The sequence below is a fragment of the Etheostoma spectabile genome, chromosome 17 (assembly GCF_008692095.1).
Source record: "Etheostoma spectabile isolate EspeVRDwgs_2016 chromosome 17, UIUC_Espe_1.0, whole genome shotgun sequence".
NCBI lineage: Eukaryota > Metazoa > Chordata > Actinopteri > Perciformes > Percidae > Etheostoma > Etheostoma spectabile.
In genome coordinates, this window is record NC_045749.1 from 23,007,913 (window position 1) to 23,031,817 (window position 23,905).

The 23,905-nt window shown below is 42.1% G+C and overlaps 1 protein-coding gene across 4 annotated transcripts in view; it reads left to right on the forward strand.

Moving 5' to 3' along the window:
* The window catches only part of LOC116705626 (myocardin), a 167,151-nt gene that overhangs the window by 42,613 nt on the left and 100,633 nt on the right, over positions 1–23,905 (forward strand). For all 4 annotated transcript variants that reach the window (XM_032541946.1, XM_032541947.1, XM_032541949.1 and 1 more), the window contains exon 3: positions 16,674–16,873. In XM_032541946.1, coding sequence (XP_032397837.1) covers positions 16,699–16,873 — 175 coding nt within the window. In that variant the 5' untranslated portion in view covers positions 16,674–16,698. The remainder of the gene's footprint in view (positions 1–16,673; positions 16,874–23,905) is intronic.

The following is a 23,905-nucleotide window of genomic DNA, read 5'->3' on the forward strand; positions in this document are numbered from 1 at the left end:
CGACTGGCGTCGGGACGACTGGCGCGATGAAGCTTGGACCCCGTGATGACTTTTGCAATTCTAGTTATCATTTCTTATGTGTGCTGGCCCTGGGATGCGTTCTTTGTCTCAGTGTGTTGGTTGTAATTCATTGTCACTGTTTGTTTCTTAAATATGTAAAAAAAAAAATATATATATATATATATATTGATCACAAAAAATCATTATTATTGTATCGATATCAAAGTATTTGTTAAAAAATATCATGATATTTGAGTTTCTCAATATTGCCCAGCCCTAGCCACAGTGATTATTACATAATTATACTATGATATAATCGTTAACGTAATAACCTCTTTTTAACCCTTCTTTTCATACTTCTGAACTTTAACATAATTATAAAGTGCATCAGTATTGAAGGACATGTGAGTACTGAATATATAAAGATTAAATTCTCAGCATGGTCTTCAGACTTGTGGAGGAGACCACTGCTGTTCATAGCAGTGGTCTCAGGAGGTAGATGGACTCCTCCTTTAAACACAAGGTTGGGGGTTCGATCCCCAGCTCCTCCTGTCTTCATGTCCAAATGTCCTCAAGTAAGTTACTGAACCCCGAGTTGATTGGCTTGTATGGCGGCTCCGCCACCATCGGAAATGAGAAGGGAACTTATCAGACCCCTGCGAACCCGCTCTGCTGAAAGCTTCATTAGCCGCTACTAGCATAGCACGGCAGAATCTCTGACTGAACGGTTTGTGGTTGAGTTGCATTGTGGGTGGTGTAGGTACCGGGTTTAAGGAAAGAAATGTGTGGCTCCTTTCTCCCTGTGCATTACTGTGATGTGTTCCTAAAGACAAGGTCCATCTTATGTGTTATATGATGATTTAAGTGCCACACGTTTCTGTCAAATGAGTGCTCGTTGGCTTTTGTTATCATAGGATTGAGTTGTGGTTTAGGGAGGTTACCTATCGGGGCAGATTTTAGGACGCCACATCTCATCCCAACTCCGTATGCCCAGATAACAGCTTTTCACAGCTTCATCTGATCGCTCTTGTCTCTTCTTTTCTTCCCTCCCTTTCTTCTCATCTTCTCCCTTGTCTTACTCCCTTTCCATCCCGGGCCAAACTCCTACCACCTTGGGGATTCGAGGGCTTATTTGGGTGCTGCTTCCCAAGCGGGCCAATCAAATTCCACTGGCACTGGCTTTGCTTTTCTTGGAAATACAACAGAAATCACAAAGGAGGATAGGGAAGGAGATAAGATGTTACACGCGTCAGAAGCCTTCTTTTATTTTCCAAATAGCAGGAGCTCATTAAACATGTGACCGCGCGTCAGTCCCTCCCTGGTTTTAATGACTTTCTTTCATAAAATCAGGTTGTTCTTTCTTTCCAGTGCCCAGAAATGTCTAATTGTTCCTGTGGTCTGTGACGCTGTCCTCATCAGAACAGTATCTCTGCTCTCAGCGATCCGCAGCCTTTAAACCAGATAGTAGGACTCCGTGTAAAACTAAAGAGGAAAGAAGCACATATTTCTCAGTTTGCAAATCTTTGAGCCTTGCCAATTAGAAACAACACAATCACCATATTAGTCCTCACATATTTGCACTCATCACAAATAGATATGTTTCAAGCTCTCTGTCCAAAGAACAGCTATTTATTATATTATACAATTGAAACAGCAGGCTTTAATTTAGATGACATCATTCATTCCTACTGCACTTATCTGCATTAGATCTCTCTAAACACTCAGAGATGCAGAATTATTTCCTCTTGCCTAAATATAACAAGTTGATGCCGTCTATGAGCTTTGTGTTTTCTACTTTTTGGATATGTGAAGGTATGCTCTAAATACTCAACTCTAAAAACACCCCATTGCTGACCAAAGACATTGTCATTGAATCTCCTTCAGTACAGGCTTTAGTAAAACAGTGAAAGTGTACAGGCTACATCGATCTGCAGCCACAGGAATGGAAAATCCCTCTTGGCTGTCGGTTTCCACTGTTCTGAAGCTGATGTGACACCTATTAAACAAGAACAGCCTGTGTGTGTGTGTGTGTGTGTGTGTGTGTGTGTGTGTGTGTGTGTGTGTGTGTGTGTGTGTGATGAGGCCAGCTCAAATCTCAGAGACCCATCAATTCTGTTTTTTTAACCGTTTATACATCTATTCATAACTAGCTTCTACTATTGTAACTGGTTATACTCACATGAACCCTGGACTCTGCTTGAGGAAGACAACAGGGAGGAAGAACTGTTTTGAAGCCAAAACGCCAAAGCCTTTGTAATGTTTTCCTGATTGTATCCATTCTGCACTTATTGATCTAATTTAATCTGGTTTCTTTTCTGCATTGAATGGGTGATCTCTTTTTTATCATGCTGTGGTTTCCCCTGCCATCACATCAGTAGTATTTGCGCTAGCTCTTTAAATTAAAACCTCGGTTTTATTACAACGCATTTTCATAGCTTGTCTGTCATTTCATTGCTGAGATCTGGGAACTCAAAGGATTATGAGTTTTCAAACAATCAGAAGAAACCTCATTTTAGCCAAACTGTGGAAGAGAGAAAACAAATGTGAGAGATGAATCTATTATCCAGACTGTCCTATGTGAACTATTAACTTTCCTAGTTTGATCTTTGTCCTCTTATACTTGCCATAGTTGGGGTTTTGTTTGCACTCGCTTTCAGCTTTCCCTTCAAATTAGGTATTATAATTGCTAGAAACTATGGCCAAAACTGCAAAAAGAGAACCCAAGTTTTACATAACTAGAATTGTTGAAGTGACATGTGTGTCTGTGTGCCTTCCAGTACCCTAATGAGGAAACATGTAAAGCAAGCTCCCTTTGTGCTGTAGTCTCACACATATCCAAAGCTCAAGCCAACACAAGTGGACTACTTGTACTTGTAATGCTGGGGTCTCAATTTTCTTGTATGAATGCTAAAGTATTGGTGATAAATTAACATGTCGCTATTAAAAGACATCATAACTGTGATCTTTGTCCTCGTTGGAAGCATGGTCAACCATTTGGGAGTAAAACGACCACTGAATGAACAATTAGCAGGAAGAGAGTCTTGTAACAGCAGTGAGGTAATGACGAGCTGTAATGTGTTGGCTGCCACTCATAATTACTGTCGCCCCGGAGCTGCACTTTCCTCCACCACTTGAGTTTGTTTTCTCGACTGAATGCATTTCAGAGGAGCGTTACATCATCGGCTAGTGCCCGAGGAATGTGCACGACACGCGCTTCATGTTGTACAAGTGATTGAATGAAAGCTCCAAGGTCACTGTGACGTTTCATATTAGTGCAGCTAAATGGATTCTGAAATGGTCTCAAAAGAGAGAAACCCATTCTCATAAAACATGGTTGTCAGACGCGTGTCACTGAGAAATTCCCGTTTAGTGAAGTGTCATAGACTACAGACTACAGCTGACATGATGTTTACATTCTGTCTGGAGTGTTGAGGCTTTCCTCTCGTTCCATACCCAGAGCTAGTGGATGAGTTAGCAGACAGAATCCGCAAAAACAAGCAGAAGTGTAGTTTAATGTTAAGGCTGCCACTGTAAACGTGTGTGTGTGTGTGTGTGTGTGTGTGTGTCACTCATACAGTACACTCCTGGGTTGTGTAATCAAACACTCACTCATGAAACACCTGAAATATGCAGTTTTAAGCCACATCTCTATGTAGTCAAATGCCAACTTCATTTCTCCGTTTTCCTTCAACAACAAAGCTGCTGAGATTGTTACCCAGAATGCTTTGTGACTCCCAAGCACCTAGTGCAATGTAAATATTGCTCCTGAGGGATGTGGCGTCCTAGAAGTGACATCATGGAGACAAGTTCTTATTTGTGTAGTAATATGTGCGATGAGTGCAGAGAGGAGATGGATGGGGTGCTATCTCCTCTCTCATCAGGCCGAGCATCACTCGTGCGTGCCTGTGTTGGGTCACGGAGTGCATGTGGAGCATTTTCTGCTATTTCACTCCCAAACACAAACAAAACATCCATCTCGTTTACTTCAAATGAACACAAGCCCTTTATTTGAATACCAAAATTATAATTTATTATCATTCCTGGGGGAGTACAAATGTTAAACGTAATAACCCGTTTCTGTGAACATGACAGTTGACATGTTTTGGCTAGTCGTGCACTCTCTTAGAATCCCAGCTGAAAGAAACAAAAAGTCAAGCTGGAAGGTGGAGGCTAACTCTGTCATAATCAAGTGTCATAATCAAGTCTTTACATGAGGCATATCCTTTGTCATTAAGTGTCATGTCATCATTGCTACCAAACACAGATACTGAAAACAGAATATAAAGAGAGAGAAAAATTATATTTGTGTTTGATTCGTTCAGCCGGTTTATTACAAATCTAAAGTGCTGTAAATTTGACATGAAAGAGTCACATAAGAATATGTATATATTTCCTCTCACTGTCTGTGTGTGTGTGTGTGTGTGTGTGTGTGTGTGTGTGTTATGCACATATCTCTAGAACAGTCTGATGGATTTCAAACTTGACACATGTCTTGCTACGGGCACGTGAAAGTGTGTTGCCAAGTCTGACGTTGTTTGGATTAGAAATGCAAAAGATATCATTAAAAATATATCAGTAAAAGAAGCACACATTGGCTTATGCTGCTGTAGTCACTGCCCCACCCCCCCACCCCCCCCCCACCCTCCAAACAGCGCAGGACCAGAGACAGAGAGGGTCTAAGAAACCAACAGATCTTTGGCAGCTAAAGTGTGAAATACAACTTAGGCCCACAAAAATGTGCAAAGTAGCTCTACTTTACCACCTCTGACTCTTCTCCTGCTTCCAGCGCCAGCTCCATGATTTCTGGATATAGCAAACTTACTGTTCTTCATTTCCTGGAGCCCGAGCAGATAGCTGACAGGAACATCGGGACTGTTGTCATGACTGACTGTGTGGAATAAGGTTGGCGAAATAAAGGCGCTACGCTTTTCCGTGTCTAATTTTTCACTAAGAGGAAACTCAACAAAAATCCATTTGCCAACACTAAATATCAAACCAGGGCCAGCCACTATAACCATAATAGTATAAAGTTGTTATGAGCTGTAGCCTCCAGTCTCCTCTTCTGCCCCAAGGCAGAACATAACGTCTCTCAGAGATTCTTCCTCCACAGGCAGACACAGCACTCTTCATCAGACTCAACTACTGCTAACTTCCATCACTGATAACATACCCCCTCAATCAAATCCTAAATCATACACAACTACACCGTTAACCATCACCACTACACCTGGATGGAAAGCTGAATGATGAATTAGTTACGATCATAATAACACACATCTCTCTCTCTCTCTCTCTCTCTCTCCTCCCCCTCTGCCTCTCTCTCCTGCTCCCTCTCTCTGCCTCTCTCTTTCTCTGCAGACACACACACACACACACACAGACACACACACACACAAAGTCCGGAGCTAAATGGGAGCTTGTCTCTGGAGGCCAGTTGCTCCGGTCCTGGTGGTTGATTAAGGCAGATAGGTGCTGATTAGCTCCCATAACGGGCCGGATGGGTAGCGCCCTGCCATGAGTCCATATAGCTAATGTCTGATTACTCCACATTTTGTTTGTGATATTTTGTGATTACATTATGAATCAGGTAACTGTAGAAGTACAATGTCTTCCTCTGATGTGGACGTAGACTGGAAGTCAGTAGTAGGCTATCCAGTGGAGTTGCATATGAAGTGGGTCCGGGTCCCTCTGGAATCCTTTTGGGGTACATTTTGGTTTTGATGAATTCTTCTAGCAGGAATACCACAGCCCAATCAACCGGCCCCCTCCAAACAGACACATTTTCACTGAACTACGTGTTTGAAATTTAAAAAGACCTAGGCAAATCAAATCTGAACTGTCAGGAAACCACTACGTTTGGAAGTTACTGTTACCTGGAGGGAGAGAAGAAACCAGGCAGGGCCACTTCTTCTACTGATAGATGAATTATGAAATGTCTTCAGATTGCTTGCATACTAAGTTCCTGTCCTATAAATGTGAGATGCTGAAACCAGCGAATGTCTGTCTTTTTCTGCTTGATAACTGTCTAAAATACCGAATCAATTACCAATACTGTTGGCAGTTCATTACCTTAGTTTGAGAGTGATAAAAGTTCACCAACACTGGGAGCGTTTCATATGAATATTAATGTGTACAAAGTGCAGGCCTTTATTACACATAAGCAGAATTTCATTTCAGATCAACTCATTTTTTAGTTTCAGAAAGAAAGTTGCTGTGCTCGCTAAAACTAAACTTCCAGGGGAAAGACTGGATCCTACATTGTCTTTCTCATTGGCTGGTTTTCATCCGTTTAGTTCTATTCATGGCGGTCACTCATTCAGCTAGAAGACAATGGGAGTGAGATCAGAGCTTTTTCCTTTATGACACAGACCTGACAGACATTGCATCTTGTTTCCCAGCAGGGAACACGGCGAGGTAAACACACAGTAGCCTTTTAACTTGCAGCCTGACAAACAGCGGCAGTATTAATGGTCAACACAGGTTTTTTGAGACGGGACACTGAAGGAAGCTGGAGAATGCATGGAAATGCTTGAATGGAAAGTGGCAGAGTGGATTCCAGGGAGGTCTGCGGCTGTTTTGCTGCTGATGGGTACGGTGCGTTAAAGCTTGTCACACAAAGCCCAGCAGAAGTACACTCTCTGTAAACTTTCCGGGATCTTTTTAAACACAGAGAGTGCCAGCCTACCCAACCAGAGACGGAGCAGGAGGCACAGCCAACATGTCACAGTCATACACACACACACACACACACACACACACGCTCCACACACACTCCTAGTATGCTTCTTTGTATTTATAGTACCTTAAGTATTTAGATTACATGGCTGCTTTGTATTGAGCAGGTCAAACACACAGGCCATCCTTCACCATGCCAGCAGAGGCTCCGTGATGTCACAGAGGTTATTGCAGGCTCTGCGTGAATGTCACTAACTCACTAACAAGCATCGTCACATGGCAAAGCAAAAGATAAATCCATAATCAAAGCTGGTTGTTGGATGTGGAGCTGCGTTCTCCACCACTTCTCCATCCGTCCGTCTCTGCAGCCACACAGAACAGCACCAACAGAACCAAACTAGAGCTGTCACAACTCCAAATGTTACAGTACAATTGGCTCAGAAATAATTGCGATCAGCACTATAATTGTCTATATAAGTCCAATTTAAAAAGACTTATTAAGTGGCTGGGTTGGGTCAGTGGATAGAACAGGCGCACATATACTGAAAACGTTAGCCCCTTTGCCATTACAGTTGATCAACACACATTCAGCCTATGCTAGCTACAGGATACGTTAGCATTGCTAATGTTACTGTTAGCGACGAAATCCTACTTACAGCTTGTGGTTGGGATGACCAGACAGTCGGAACAGCAACCGCAGCTTAGCAAATCCTGCTTTAAATTGTCCAAAGTTGTGAAAACTGTCTTTGGGGGAAAAGTTCCCTGAGATCTCCTTATAAACAGCAGCCATGCCCGTCGAGTGGTTGCTTCCTTGGGAAGGCTATGAGAAGTGTCTCCGTTCCCTGTACAGCCTGGAACTGCATTTACAACCCTGGTTCATTGTCATTATCCTGGAAAATATTCCAAACTTTCTTCTTAGTAAATCCCGTCAAAGTACATGAACAACGTTCTCAGTCGGACATCTAACTGACCTAACGCCAGCAACATTAGGAGCTGGTCTCAGGTCAGTGGCCTGTGTGTAGATGTTGGGGCTGGACCGTTCTCCTGATACATCCATGGGCGGGACAAAGCTAATGGTTCTGAGATCCTGACGTCATCTTTTGGCTTTGTTGGGATTCGCTCGTTTTCAGCGGCAGTTTCAAAATGTGAGATTTTCAGAGGAAAGGCATGTCAATGGGATTTAAAGCTTTTATGTATGTCCTATTTACCCACTGAACTGTCGTTATTCACCTATGACAAGGTAAAATCTGTTTTGCATTCTATCACCCCTTTAAGAAAGTTGAATAAGTTTAGCTTAATTTAGTACTGTGCCTTTGGGAAAGAAGCTATTCCTAAATCTACTATCCTGGTTTTTAGAACAAAACATATTTATCATAAAACTAGCTTCTTACTGCATACCCCCTTGCTATTTTTGTTGTGAATGTATGAATGTGAATGTGGCAACAACTAACAATTAAAAATATAAATAATTCAACAGATAGTCACTTATATAATTAAGATTTGGCTACCTGTCCTACATCCTACAATTTAGCTAATGTTATAAATCCATTGTGGTTAAACAATAAAAAAGCCAATATGTAAAATAAATTGACTAAATTGTTAGACAATTATGTAAACATTGTTCCAGGCCTAAACCCAACATGCTCAGTTCAGTCAACATGTGTTCATCTACATAGATCCAATAACTGGGGTAAAAAACTTTCCTAAGGCAGTCCACACATTGATGTGATGAACATGAACAACCATAAATAAACAATAAATCAATAAATAGGGGATAATGTCCATCACAATTTGCCCGAGCCCAAAGTGATGTCTTCATATAGCTCGTTTTATGACCACCAGTCAAAAATCCCAAAAGATTGTATTTTATTATGCTATATGACACAAAGGAGTGGGGACCTAAAATGGTTATTGAAATAGTTTTTCTTTGATTGACTAATGGTTGCAGCTCTGATGCCTGGTGGTCCCCTCAGCCTCTCTCGCCCCCCTGCGCGCCTCCAGTAGTTCTGATTAGTTGTATGTCACAGGCTGATGGTGTGATGCTTCACTTTAGTGTTTTGTTGCCCCCCCTGATTCCATCCATTCATCAAGGTCCAGACAGCAGACCAGCAGATAAAGATTTTATTGAGTTTCCGGGTGATTACTCCGTTACCTTGAAAATAATCAGAGTTTGGCCAAGAAACGTAAATTCTTCTTCCTGCAAAAGCCCAAAGGCTCTTTAATTTGGTGCTCGGTGTTCCTGTGACTTGGATCAGTTTGGGCTCAGTTCAGACAAGGTCATGGTCACGTCTCCTCCTCGCTTCTATTTTTCATCTTTTTATCTTTCATTCTCTCTGAGTTTGAGAAAGACAAAGAATGTGATTTCCTTTGCAGCACTTTGGCTTCCTACCAAGTTCAGGATTCATTTTAAGGTTCTAGAGCCCTGCATGGTCCGCCTCCTGTGTCCATCTCTGTCCTGCTCCGTCCTCACGTCACCATGAGGACACTCAGGTCTTCTGAGCAGGATGACACTTCCTGGAACACACTTCCTGTTGTTCTACGATCTGTGGTCTCTGGTGTTTAAAAAAAAGTTATGTTTTATTTCACTTTTTTTTAATTCTTTTTGTAGTTTTTCATGTTTTGGGCTGTTATTTTTCAACACTTTTACTCTTGTAAAGCACAATTCTGACTTGGATGGATGTCCAGGATGAAGGACCGTGCACGTCTGCCCTGGTGTCTTGCTGTGTGTGCATGTGGACGTTCCAATATTGATATAAGGTATACTTAGACCTTTGACCTTTTTTGTGCAGCTCCGCTGGGTGCTGTGACCTAATGCTGACGTCCACCACGTGCCTCTCGCTGCCTTTGAAGTATTTGGTGAGTTCTGAGGTTCGGGCTGGATTGGAAGATGATGGATTCATAGAAAGCGTGTTTTTCATAACATTACGGACACATCTGGTGAACTGTAAAATATTAACGGATCTTCTTCTTTGGAATATCTTAATCTCTCTTGGCATTTGCGAGCAGACGAGACAGGACACACACCCCTGCTGCTGCTGCTGCTGAACACATTCCAGTTCATTTCTGTTGAATGTGTACGTAAGTGGGTCTGAGACATCTTCCACTGTTTTCACTGTGAAACGTGTTGATGACACGCCCGTGGCTCCATTCCTAATGTGATTGATGTGGATAAAGGCCGTCAAGCTAAACAGTTTGAAGGAGGGGAATACTAGAAGCCCAGCTGCACTGACCAGAGTAGAAACATGTCGCTCCTCTCTTACCCGCTCATACTAATCACTCAGTTCACACACTACTGGAGCAAGGGCTTGACACATGTTTGGAAGATGTGGTGGAGTCACACTACGCTAGATTTTTAAAGTAAAAATAAACACAAATTATCAGTCTGAATCATAAAGTAGTTCTGCAACAAAGACAGACATAAACATCACCAAAGTGAGCCCCTGCAGATCTGCTGTATTTGCAGAAATGTGGTTCTGTAATCTGATTTGGACAATTCTTCCCATAGAGACAACATGAAGTAATCAAACAAACTGTAAAAATAAATGCAAAAACTTCCATCCAAGCGACTACGACATCCAGCCCAAATAAACAGCAGTACGGCTTGAAGAGTGGACTCACTGATGCTGGGACTCCGCTTTAGGTTTCAGTCATCACACCAATAATTAATAGTAGTTACATCCTACTGTCTGATAGTTGGAGTTACCAGAGTTCAAAGCTGAACACAACTGCTGAGCATCAGAATGTAAAATGGTATCATTAGTTAACCCTGCCAAGTCTTTTCTACAACAAAATGTCACATCTGTTGGCGTTAGATATCAGCCTGGGCCAATCAGCTGTGAATGGTGTTCAATGAACAGTTGACTTGATAATGTGGTGTTATTCTAAGTCTTAGTCCGAGCCTTCCTGACACAGGCCACCCACTCAGCTGACTACTGTAAGTCTCATTTTAAGGTGCGTTTGTTAGAGAACTCATGATACTTTATACTTTAATATAGAAACATGTTTAAGCATTTATTTAATCTCTAAATGTACTTTTCTACTACTATTTTATGAACTGTTACTCTGTCGATTTACGACCTACTGTTTCCAGAAGGTCCAGAGAGAGCATTGTTGTACGTGGATAATTGAGGCAAAATAAGCACAAAGAAATGGAGTAATATTTTATAAACCTTGTCTTTCTTCACAGATTCCAAGCTTCTTGTTTCAACCTTTGTTTTAATTGTCCCAACAGCTTGACCTAAATGTATGTCACCAAACTAAGAATGCACGGTAGTTTCCTTAGACCTTTAGTGATTTTTACCAATAAAAAGCAGCAGAGTTACCATGGTAATCAGCTGGGTTGTATTATCCCACTGTAAGTACACGTTACATCCTGCTCGGATACAACCCGACACTACTAATTACTTTACAGATTTTCAGTGTATTAAAAAAACACTCCAATTAAACAGATGCATTTGGTGATGAAAACAGATGAGCCTCATACATACACAAAAGGAGCTGTGACATCACACCAAACCACCAATATTCTTTCACAATGTGTGGCAGAAACAGTTATTGTAGCCTGTCCATGTTTATTTGAAACATCTGACCTTTGAACTTTCTCCAACGCTCTATCTGCCATAAGTTACAGCGCTCTGTGTATGCATCAACTGTCACCCGCTGCTTTTAGGGGCCTTCTAGACTAAACCACGTTGGCCATAAAATAGGTAAAAGTAACTAAAAATGTTGGGCTTGTTTAATGCCGTTTCAAATGAATAAACGTAATAATCCCATGTCCTACAATAAATCCAAGACTTGAGCTGGGGCTGAAAGGTGCAATGATGCACCATTTATCTTCATGCCTTATTATGTTGTTTATGTTCTTGCTGATTTTTTTTTTTTCTTCCTTGTTTTTGGTATACTTTTCCTGCTTATTCCTTCAGTTATTACCTACTTGAACCTTTAAGTCTGCACAGCACTATAACGCTGTCATTGTTTATAAATCTTGTAAATGGGGGTGAAAAAAGGCCACTGGGCTTTTTTGGATAGATCTTCAAAAGCCAGCAGACTGTGTGTTTACAGGCTGGGACAGGGCTGGGCTCAGAGATGTGGAGCCTGCAGTCTTTTACAACGTTGTCTTGTCTGTCACTTGACAGTTGACTGCCGTACAGCTTTCCCCCCGCTTAGCAAACAGTCCTGTTATATTTTCCATTCGAAGAATCCTCGGGGTCACCAGTGCGCCTGACTGTGGCTCAAGCCAGATGGGGGTTTTCCTATAAACAAGTGTACAGGCTGTATTTATACAGACTGTGGCACCTGACGCCATAACACTCATGACACTCTGTTTAGTGGCCAAAGTTGCCATAAGTCACTTTAGAGAATTAAGTAAATATTTTCATTATGGCCGTGCCATTGTTTATTATAGAATGGCAAAAGTTTTAAATCTCGCCAAATCCTCTGTTAAAAAATCATTTAATAACAACTTGTCTAAAGTGAAGCGCGATGTACATAGAGCTGATTCCTGTTCATTATTCGCAAGTCGATTTAGTTTCAAACAAATCCAGAAACACCAGCTGTGTGAGCAGCAGTGTGAGGGAAGGCTCAGGTTGGAGCCCAGCATTACACAAACCATAGACTGCATTCACACCAGGATAAAAGCATACCTCTGGCCTGTTGAGCGGCACATTGTCTCACTCAAATACAGTATGTCGCCCATCACAGATACATTCCACTCTGCTAAGTATTATCATGCTGCTGGATTAAAGCAGCATGAGACAAGAAGATGCACTGCACAGTATTGGATACTGAAATCACTGGAGATTACCGTTTGGCCTGATAATAGTGTGAGAAAGAATTCAGTCTTGGAGAAAAGCCTTTACGATAAAAGCATTCCAGTCAAGAGTGTTGGTCCGTTTGGTGGAAGTCATAAACAAGTGGACCCGTGCCTAAGCTGGAAACAGCCAATTATGGTGCTCTCATCAACATGTACAAAACAGTGAAGGAAGGATCATAATGAGCTCAGCCGGAGGATCCCCCATATTGATTGCAGCATAAATTCACAATCATCAGTTGGAAATCCTGGACTTACCCCAACGTAAATATCACAGGCCATGAAAGCCTCCCGTATGTCTGGCTGGGCTTCAGCTCGGCTGGTGGTCGCCAACAAGCCCCGGACAGTGGAAGACAAGCATGGAAGAGACAAAAGGAGAGAAAACATACCAGATGTGACTGCTCAAATGAATAATTCATTGATGAAAGATGAACAGGACTGATGAAGAGATTCACTTAAGGTTAAATGTGTGAATCTCTGGCTCGAAATAGAAAAAACCTTGAAATAGAAAGCATTATAATTCACCATGACCTACTGCAATCTGCAGTTTTTGTCCAAGTTAAATTAAACAAACGCTCAATTACTGTAAAACTGCTCATGAATGCCACCAGGTATGTGTTGGTGCATACGAATACTATAATAGGAAGTAGACTAGTAGTAAACAACAACCCACCTTTGGTGCTCATATCATCTATATATATATATATATATATGTGTATATATATATATATATATATATATATATATATAGCATATTTTTCCTTAATATGTCATTGTTAAATGAATGCAATAAGAAAACATCAGTGCTTTATGGCGCCAAAATGACTTTTTAATCCAAACAAGTTCATTTAGCTTACTATTGTAATTGCTTTTTTTTCAAACGCCGGTGACGTGATGTTGCTGTGGGTGGGATAGATTTAGTTTGTGTCATTCCACCTGTGTGAAGGTGTGAATCACACCCACAGTAGACGTCACAGCAACATCACATGACGCTTCTGAAGATGACTGCAGAGTCAGCGGTCGAAACTCCCAAGGTATAACAAAAAACTTTAAACCTGTCAAATACGAAGAAAGAGCAACATTTACTTTTTGTCTTGTTTTAGCCTCAACAAAACTTTGGGGGGATCGATCATCCTGTTCAGTTTTATTTCATGTGACATGAACATAAACATCAAAGTGGAATAGCTTAGCTAACTTGACTTCATTCTTTAACGTTACTTCCACAGCTGCTGTTATCGGCAGCTCCTACACACTGACAGTGTTGTGTTCATCACACAGGGAGGACATGGTCTATGTAGCCATCACTCTTTCCTGGGTCTGGGTGTGGTGACAGCAAATGACCAGACTGTCGAAACACAATGCTAAGGAGTAACTTAGTGAGTTATCAAATCACAGATGGGAATGACCCATAATTTCCACCGGTTGTGGAAAGGCTGTGGATCTGCTCCTGAATGATGGCGGAGTCATTAGGTTTCCATTAAAGTCTATCTGTGGATTGCCACTGACAGCAGAACGACTGCGTCCCGACTCCGTCCCAGCTCCTGTGATCCCCAGCTCTTCGCAGCAGATACCCAGAGCCTCTATTGTTGCCGGACGCCGGACAGCTCGGTGGCATCTCAGCACATGACAGATAGGCACACCCGTGGTGGCAAAGGTTGTAAGGTAAAGCAACTTCATTAATACAGTACCTTTCAACAAAAAGGCATTTCAGTTAAATTCCTTAAGCACTTAAGTTATTTCTCCATTAGTTCAAGTCCCCCACCCTTCCACCTTAACTATTTTTTTCTGTGGGAAGCCCTGATGATACATACTGTATTTTGCAACATCAATGACAAAATCTACAACACGCGGTCTTTAAGTGTGACATCACACAAGACCTTCAGTGAGCAATAACTTAAACTGTGCCAGGTAATAAAGATTAACATCCCAGCATGTAGAGGATATAGGAGGGTCGTAAACCGCTCGAGGCGAGTGGATGTCTACCTCTCCAGTCACTCCTTAATCTGGGAGATATTAGGGAGAAGGGCCAATAACACAACAAGGACTCGGCTTGGCCGAGGCAATCAATAACAGGACAACCGTTAAGTGGAACTTCCTATCAGCTCATCTCGATGGAGCTCCAAGTGCCACGTGTCTTGGCTCTTATTGTGTTGACACAGAGATACAGGCCGCCATTTACTCAGCACTGGCTCAGATAGCATCAGACTATAACCTGGTTCTTTTGAAGACAGACGTGTTTTCCTTTTCTATTTCTTTCATCCACACCTCCACACATCCCTTCAAGCCTTTCAGTAAATGGGCATTTTTCTTCCGTGAATCTTGTGTCGTAAAACCAGCAGATTCACTGATAGCTTATTATATGATCTAATATGAAACATCATAATTGTTGTCCTCTCTTTGTCTTTAAGGCAGGGTTTCTAACCTAACCCCAGTGGGGGTGCTCACTGTTGTATAAATTGCCTGTGTCTAAGTCTGGGTGGGCTTGTAAGTCAGGCCAATCAGTTAAGGCTTCATTAAAGCGGTTCCTCCTGATGCTCTACAGAGGAGTGCCCTCTAGCCTTTTAACAGACCAGGGTTTACTCTAACTGTTGTCTTTTTTCTGAGGTAAATGCACGGCTTGGTTATTGTTTATGTACAGTAGAGCCTGCAACCTTTCTTTATTCCCTCAACCACACTACATGTAATCTGTGTGTCAAGAGATGCTCTGAGCAGATGTTGGTTCCTGGAAGCCCAGAAAACTGAGAAAAAACAGAAAAATACATTCTTTTTTTTTTATTCCACATAAATAAGTGACTTCAAATTCATGTTGTGAGAAGGTTCACCGATATCCCAGGGCTTTCAGGTGATAAAATACCCTTCGGCGGCCATGTTTGACGGGTTTGGCAACACAGGCTGTGTACAGCTGGTGGTTAAATTTGCTCAGTTTTATGGACACAATTAAACAGACATAGCGGGGGTGGGGGGTGGGGGGGCGTGCGTTTTTTTAGGATGTGCCCATGATCATTTTATTGATGCAACTTTGCACATTTGTATTATTGTAAATTAGGTGTGAAAATTGGAGGGAAATAGCACTTGTGCCACAGCCTGGTGCAATATATCTCTTCTTGTTCTTATACAAGAGTCATGTTTAATTGTGCATTGTCCCTGTTTACATACATTTACATTCTATTATGTTGCATTATATTAAAGTTGACTTAGTTATTTATTTTTGCACTTAAAGGCAATTCCCCAATTGCTCCCTCAAATACAAAACCATGACCACAGGCCCTCACCCTCATATATGTTATGTGTATATGTTGAAATGGATCTTGGGGATGTTCACAAAATTCTGGACTAAAAGGTTAAAGGTGTGATCATTCCATTTCATTTTCTTTGCATCTGGAGAATCCTGGAACAACTGGTTCCTAGCTTCTAAATACACAATGAGTATAAATCTATGCTGTTTCATCCCAACATGCTATTTTCTTGTTCCTGTAGTAAAACTCTAGCCCTGACAATAACCCAACCCACTGATGGAGGTTTTTTAAAAACTTGCTGTTTTTTCTAAGCCGTTCCATACGTTTCGGAGAGTTTTATTGTCCTGTAAGCATGTAAGCGGTTCTCCAAACAGAGCTTATTAAAGAAAACAGTAATGTATGTTTGCGGTGCCCTATGGTACAGGCCTCAGGAGATGATGTAGTGTAGGTAGCGTAGACAGGCTGCACAGAAGACTTGGCTTGTCTTGGATCTGAGTAAGAGGCTCATTTTTCAAATCAACACCTTGTGGGGGCTCTCTAAGCTACTGAATCCACAGAGTAGATGTGTTTAATATTTGCTCAGGAGCTAGGAAGGTCTGCTCTTTGTATATTGTGTAAATTGATAAGTTGGCAGCAGCGGCCGATGGAGGGACGCATCTTTGTGGCTGAAAGTAGGCTTAAAGCGCTGTAAACAAACAGACACGCACTCTGCCGTCTGCCTGGGCTCAGATGGACCTCTGGAAAGAAACAATCCAAAATCTGTATTCTGCAATCACTAACATGGCTGCACTCCAGCTCCCTGCACCACTGAGGATTGCTCAAATGCAAACATTCAAATGCCTGTTTGCTGGGTCTTTCATGCTTTTTCAACTCAATTAATGTTGGCTCTCAAACAGCTGACTGAGGTAGTCCTCCAAGTATGCTCTCTCATTGGCTATTGTTCTCTGTCACAGGTAAGTTGAGGTGACCCGAGAAGAGATGTCAGGGAGTAAAGTGTGGGCCATGCATGCTGGGAAATGCTCTGAGGTCCTGGTCACTGGTCCAGAGGACAGACTGAGCCCGGGGCCCCTGCAGGGGGCTACACAGGTCCAAGGGGCGGAGAGAAGGAACCACGCACTGAAGAAGCAGCAGCCATCAACGGAGGGCCAGATCGGTAGGCTTTTCCTTTTAAATCCAAGCCCGATCAAATCCTGTCTACTCTCACAGGGTCCATATGATCATCCTGGAGACCAGCAATGCAATTCTTAGAGTAGAGGAAGACAACCCCACCATTAGCTTTCGTATGATTGGCTAAGAGTTGATCACATGAATGCAGGTTTTTCCTGACTCAGAATGGGTCTTTAGGGTGTGACTGCTCAACAGGAAGCATAATCTGTTTTCGTACAGTGAAGACAATCAGTCTCTTACCTTATCTGAGAGAAATCTATGCATGTGCCTGTTATTTCTGACAATTTCATCAGCAGCTCATTTAAAGATCAATCTCAGTCTAGTGTCTGTAATTCTCTGGCTGGGAGTGGGATGTGAATAAGAGTATACCAATGTTCCAAACACAGTCTGATGCTAGCTGTGGGCTTTATGCTTCCAGACATAGTCATCTGATCAAACCACTCCCACACTACCTGGAGTTTTGGACTGACATTCTTTTAAAAATACAGGTGTTTTTTTTCTGAGCTGTAACTTGGATTGTAGCTTATTTTTAACGTACAATATTTAACTTTCTGCCGCTAGGGGTTTCTCAATCACAACAATGGATTGTAAACACAGACTTTTGTTGACGTTGGGATGTTGCATGGAATTATGGGAGTTGTAGTTATTATTGGTAAACACCATTCCCAATTGACAGGCATCTGTTCACGGACGGGTTTACCCATTCAAGGTTATTCACGTTGGAATGGACTCGGGCATGCTAGGATGTTCAATAGCCGTTGTCAGCAGTTGAAGATCTCCCAGCTGCCTGGAATTATCTCCCCCCTCCCTTTTCTGTAATCTTAACTATTTGTTTTGGTGCATATGCCACCTTATGTCGGGTTAATTTAGCTAACTGTAAAGGCGGAGGGGAGGAGATTTTTTGCCACAAACACCGGTAGCGCTAATGACATATGACATAGCTAAGGTTATGGATCGACATTGTTCTGACTGTGTTAATCATCTATCTATACAGCTAACGTTTACGTTACAAGTGAACTTATTCAGGGGTTAGCCCAGTGCTGTTATCCTAGGTCATATTAAAATAACTTTATGAGTGTGTTGAACAATGCTGTAACCCACCAAGCTTTAGCATTAACGTTAGTTACTTGTCAACCAGAACATTGTAGTAACGATAAGCTGGATCAATTGGAATGTACATCAATAAATAAGGTCTTTGTTGTATTACTCGGTTGCAAAGTGGCATGTAATTAATCATAAAATGATGCTGTGTGACAAAAAGGCAGTATGATGGTTACGTCTCATAAAATAACATTTCTCTGGGTTTCTCAGCTTTCTCTGGGTTTGAAATATGGTGGAAACATTTAGGATAGTGTAAGAACACAACTCATAAAAATATATGACATAGCAATGGGTGTTTTTAGACATTCTAATGCAGAAATGTTTCATATTGTACCTTTAATGGTGAATATTTAAACGACCCAAATTGTCTTAAGTGTTGTTTGGCGCTGCTTTCTACTGGTAGTAGTATTTTTGACTGAGGACCACAGCAGGAATTCATGTAACCTTAGTGTATTAGGACCCAGAAAGGCCGTTAAGAAACAAACACAAAAGAAACAGGACAAACGAGACAGACAGACAGAGCTTCAGGGCTCCAGACGGCAGCATGTCTCTAGACCGAGGTGCAGGGCTTTAGACCAAGCTTCAGGGCTCCAGACGGCTGCAGGTCTCCAGACCAAGCTGCAGGGCTCCATACGGGCTGCTGGTCTCCAGACCGAGCTGCAGGGCTCCATTGGGCTGCTGGTCTCCAGACCGAGCTGCAGGGCTCCAGACCGAGCTGCAGATTTCCAGACCAAACTGCAGGGCAGAGTGGGCGGGGCTTAGCCAGTAAAAAGGTTTGGACAACTGGTTGGTATTTAATGTTACAGAACAGATAGAAGTTTGCAGGGGCATTAAAGCATTTTAAATGTGCAAGAACATTCAGAAAGAATTTTTCATGAATCAGAATAAAGTGTAAAGATTACAATTTTCATTTCAATCTAAACCTTTGATAGTTTACCTATCATTTAAGCCTTAAGCTATTTTTTTCAAGTCAACTGGATACAATTGTGCCAATTGTATTTTGTCAAATATTTTATACATTTTAGTGTTTTAACGTCACTTACCATCTTTTCTGTTTGCAATACTCTGACCAACTTTTGTTGTAGTCTATTTTTTTTATCTCAAACATTTTGATTGGCTCTTGAAGGAAAGAACTGAATGTGCTGCAGCACAGAGCCATGAAGAGTGTTCAGGAAGATCCCCGTAGTGTGGAGCCACCTCTGAACAGAGACGTGAAGCAACAGTTGATCCTGTGGGCAACACAACGTGCTCTGGCGTTAGAGATTTGACTCGTTTGCCATCCGACTGTGACAATGACTCAGTGATTTGCATCATATCTTTCCTGCTGACTGTGAATACGCTTTAGGTAGAAGGATTCTTCTGGTCTTGGACTTTCGGTTTCAGGGACACTATTGTTAGCCTTACAATGATTTAGGAAGTTGTCTATATCTATTCAAAAAGCTGGGAGTAAAACACAGACAAGCTCACCTCAGTTTTATCAGCATTATTGTTGTCTCAAAACCTCAGAAAGCAAAATCATGAGTAGCATATTATTTCAGCCCACGTACATGCAGCAAGTAAAGAAGTATGCACGTCACACATCTTTGCCAAAGAAGTCCCCGGGCCAGATAAAACACTGTTGTTTGAACATTTTATTGAATCCATCTGATTACTAATCCATTCTGAAATATCTCTGCTTCTTAGCTCCATAGCCCAAATCAACCTAGCTTAAATGCCACTGGCCTACAGGGCTGAAGGTAAAAGTATCTGAGGAATCCTGTGATTTAAATCGCTGTTTTAAGACTGATGTATCCCTGCAGACGCTCAGGATAGCCTGAGCAGCACAACATTTCCCTCTGAGCTCCTAGACCCTACAGAGTTTTCCATGATGTCATGTATGGTGCGGGAGTGAGAGTAATTGCAGAGGCAGATGAACATAAACTGGAATCTCCTCAGATTCAACCATTGATTCAATCACCTTATTCTTCAAATGAGCCAGAAACAAAACAAGTGCCAAGGCCAGACTGTGGCTCCTCGTGTTCCTGCCAAACACAAATGAAAGATAAGACTGTTACTGACATCATTTACTGCTGATGGATTCAGCCAAAACGCACTGCGGACAGTTCATTAAGACAGCAGACTGACTGGCTGTTACTGGATATAAGGTCAATAATAATATTAAGGTTTAGGTAGTCTATATCCACCACTAGGGCTCGGTGACTTTCCCACTTTTATTGGGACCGCTACCTCAAGTTCGGTTCTGGTACCCAACAGAAACTTTTTTCTTTACTTTCCCTCTGTAATAAAAATAATTTCACCTATTCACACAATTAACATTGTGTTATTTCTTTAGAACATTTTACACTGAAAACAAAATAAACAAAATTAAAACCCCTCCCATACCCGCCCTACAACCTATTTAATCAAATAAACATTTTTTTTTATTTGTATAATATATTTTTCTTTATTCTTTATTCTGTTTTATTTTCATGACCGTTTTAGTTGCTTTTATGTAAAGCACTGGGAATTGCCTTGTTGCTGAAATGTGCTATATAGATAAAGTTACCTTACAACCTCAGCCTGTCAGTCAGTCCGCAGGGCATAGAAACCACTGCAGTGCCTGCTTGTCTCAGAGGAAGTGGAACTACACCGCGACTACTTTTGTCTCTCCAGTAAAATCATAACACTGTCTGCGTGAAGTTTTGAAAAGTGTAACCACTTCATAGGGACGTAGGACGTAGTTGTCTCAAGGCTGCTCCGTACACACTGTCGGAGCTCCTGTCAACATGCAGAGAGGACAGAGGAGCTCGAGTTTGATTTACCGTAAAACGGTCCACAGTAGAACCAACGTCATTCAGACAGAACCAAAAAAATACCAGGTTCCATACCCAACCTTATACATACCGTTCTACTTCCAGGATTGCTCCCGTGCCACCGATTATTACACAGTATGTCCCTCATTTTCGGCCAGATGTCCGTCGTCTGTCTCTGTGTTGGCGCTTTAACCTCCGTCCCCGTCCTCTGTCTCTGCGTTGGCGCTCTAACATGCGGCTGATTTCTGAAGCCTATGGTTACCTGGTCCTCAGATCTCTGCAGGGTAAATCCAGACAGCTAGCTAGACTATCTGTCCAATCTGAGGACTATGGTTACCGGTCCTCAGATTCTCTGCAGGGTAAATCCAGACAGCTAGCTAACTATCTGTCCAATCTGAGGACTATGGTTACCTGGTCCTCAGATCTCTGCAGGGTAAATCCAGACAGCTAGCTAGACTATCTGTCCAATCTGAGGACTATGGTTACCTGGTCCTCAGGTCTCTGCAGGGTAAATCCAGACAGTTAGCTAGACTATCTGTCCAATCTGAGAACTATGTTACCTGGTCCTCAGATCTCTGCAGGGTAAACCCAGACAGCTACTAGACATCTGTCCAATCTGAGGACTATGGTTACCTGGTCCTCAGATCTCTGCGTAACCCAGACAGCTACTAGACTATCTGTCCAATCGAGGACTATGGTTACCTGGTCCTCAGATCTCTGCGGTAAATCCAGACAGCTACTAGACTATCTGTCCATCTGAGACTATGGTTACCTGGTCCTCAGATCCTGCAGGGTAAATCCAGACAGCTAGCTAGACTACTGTCCAATCTGAGGACTATGGTTACCTGGTCCTCAGATCTCTGCAGGGTAAATCCAGACAGCTAGCTAGATCTGTCCATCTGAGGACTGTTTTACCTGGTCCTCAGATCTCTGCAGGGTAAATCCAGACAGCTACTATCTGTCCAATCTGAGGACTATGGTTACCTGGTCCTCGATCCTGCAGGTAAATCCAGACAGCTAGCTAGACTATCTGTCCAATCTGAGTTTTCTGTTGATGAATAAAACTACTTCGAACGTACACATGTCCACCAAACAACTTCCTTCCTGAGACTATTTCTTGCGCAGAGGCACCGTGGCTCTGTCCGGAGCTTAGCCCCGCCCAAGACGATTGTGATTGGTTTTAAGAAATGCAAATAAACCAGATCATGTTTTTCTCCCATCTCAGAATGCTATGTGGACTAGCCAGACCTTCCTCCGCAGCGCTGTGGGGGAAGGTCTGGACATGTGAGAGTAAGGTTGAGGTTTGAAACGAAAATCCTAATTCTTGGATATTAAATATCGTTCACCTTTAGTTTTTAAAAATAAAAACAAAAGCAATTGTGGGAAAGTTTTTGAGGTTTGGGGCCTGATGGAATTTAATTTTTCACTTATTTTAAAAAAGCAAGGCACTCCCCAGTGTTATTAATACTTACTTTTTTCCCTGCCTTTGACTTTTTTCTAAGTCAAGGTCCCATTTTTTTTTTTTTTCTATTGTTGCAATAAAATAAAATGACGTTAAAAGGTGGGTAAAAAGAAATAAATTAACCTGAGAAAAAAAATTGCCCTTTAACGTTAACCTTATCTTTGCCAGTTCAAGAAAGTAGAGCACTTCTTTAATCCAGCTCACATAACTAGGACTTCTATTTCTACAACATTTCTAATGGATGGTCTGTTAGCTGACACAGCCAGGCACCAATGACTTCTTGGTTTTAAGTATTCATTTATCTTTCACTTTGTGCAAAGCATTATTTCAGTCAGCTGACTCAACAGTGAGTGTCGAATAGTGAGTTTGAGCATTGAGGGACAGTGATGTGAAGGTTCAGGTAGATGCTGGGGGGGGCTGTTCCACTGCCATCAACTGACTAAGGAGCCAATTGAGGAGTCTCTGTGTGTGTCTCTGTGAGTGTGTGTAAGAGACATGACTGTACAGAAACACTTCCAAAGAGCTTCAGGCTCAGGAGTAAATGTTGAGAGCTGGTATCTTATCACAGGGAGGTTTTCTGGTATTGTTGATATATGCTTTCATGAGCAGTATAAATGGCAGTACATCTCCTGGCTATATTCCTAGAGCAGGAGTGTCAAACTCAGTTTCACTTAGGGCCAGACTGGAGAACCACAATCGCACCAAGAACCATACATGTTTAGTTTATTGACATGCTTTTATTTAATCGAAGAATTCTAATATCTTTGACTATGTTATTGCATGTCTCATATAGCCTTCTCACTTACAGTTTGGTCATACACATAAAGCCCTAAAAACATCGGGAAAAGTAAATTAGGTGGACCAAAATTGATTGTGAACCCAAATTGATATGCAGGCCGGGTCAAAATCTGCGAGGGGCCAAATTTGGCCCTCGGGCCTTGAGTTTGAAACATGTGTCCTAGCGCTTTATAAGAATCCACATGATGGCATCAGTAACTCTCTGTGTGGACGGAACTCAGGCTGCAAGAGGAGGAGAAGAGTGTTCCTTCACATTGGTCTTCAGAGCATTAGATTAGATTAGATTCAACTTTATTGTCATTACACAGGTACAGGTACAAGGCAACGAAATGCAGTTTAGGTCTAACCAGAAGTGCAATCAGCAGTGCAAATTGATATATCAGTCAACGTAAGTAGTGCAAGATGCAGATATAAACAGTTGTTACTCTAGTAACAGTCAGCAGTGCAGGTGAACATTATAGTATTGCAGATAACAAGATGGAGGCAGGTGTGAGGAGAGAGAGGAGAGTCTATCAGTATATGAGGGGAGTGGGATCAATGAGGATTAGAGTTCAATAAAGAGACAGCTCTGGGGAAAAAAACTGTTCTTTAGTCTGCTAGTCCTGGTCCAGAGACACCTGAACCGCCTGCCGGAGGGCAGGAGATAAAACAGTCTGTGGGCTGGGTGAGAGGAGTCCTTAAGAATGTTGCGAGCTCGATGTAGACAGCGTTTCCTCTGGATGTGCTCAATGGCGGGTAGTGGAGTCCCGGTGATGCGCTGGGCGGTTTTCACCACCCGCTGCAGTGCCTTGCGTTCTGCAACAGAACAGCTCCCATACCACACTGCTGCCCAGTAGGTCAGGATGCTTTCTATTGCACAGCGATA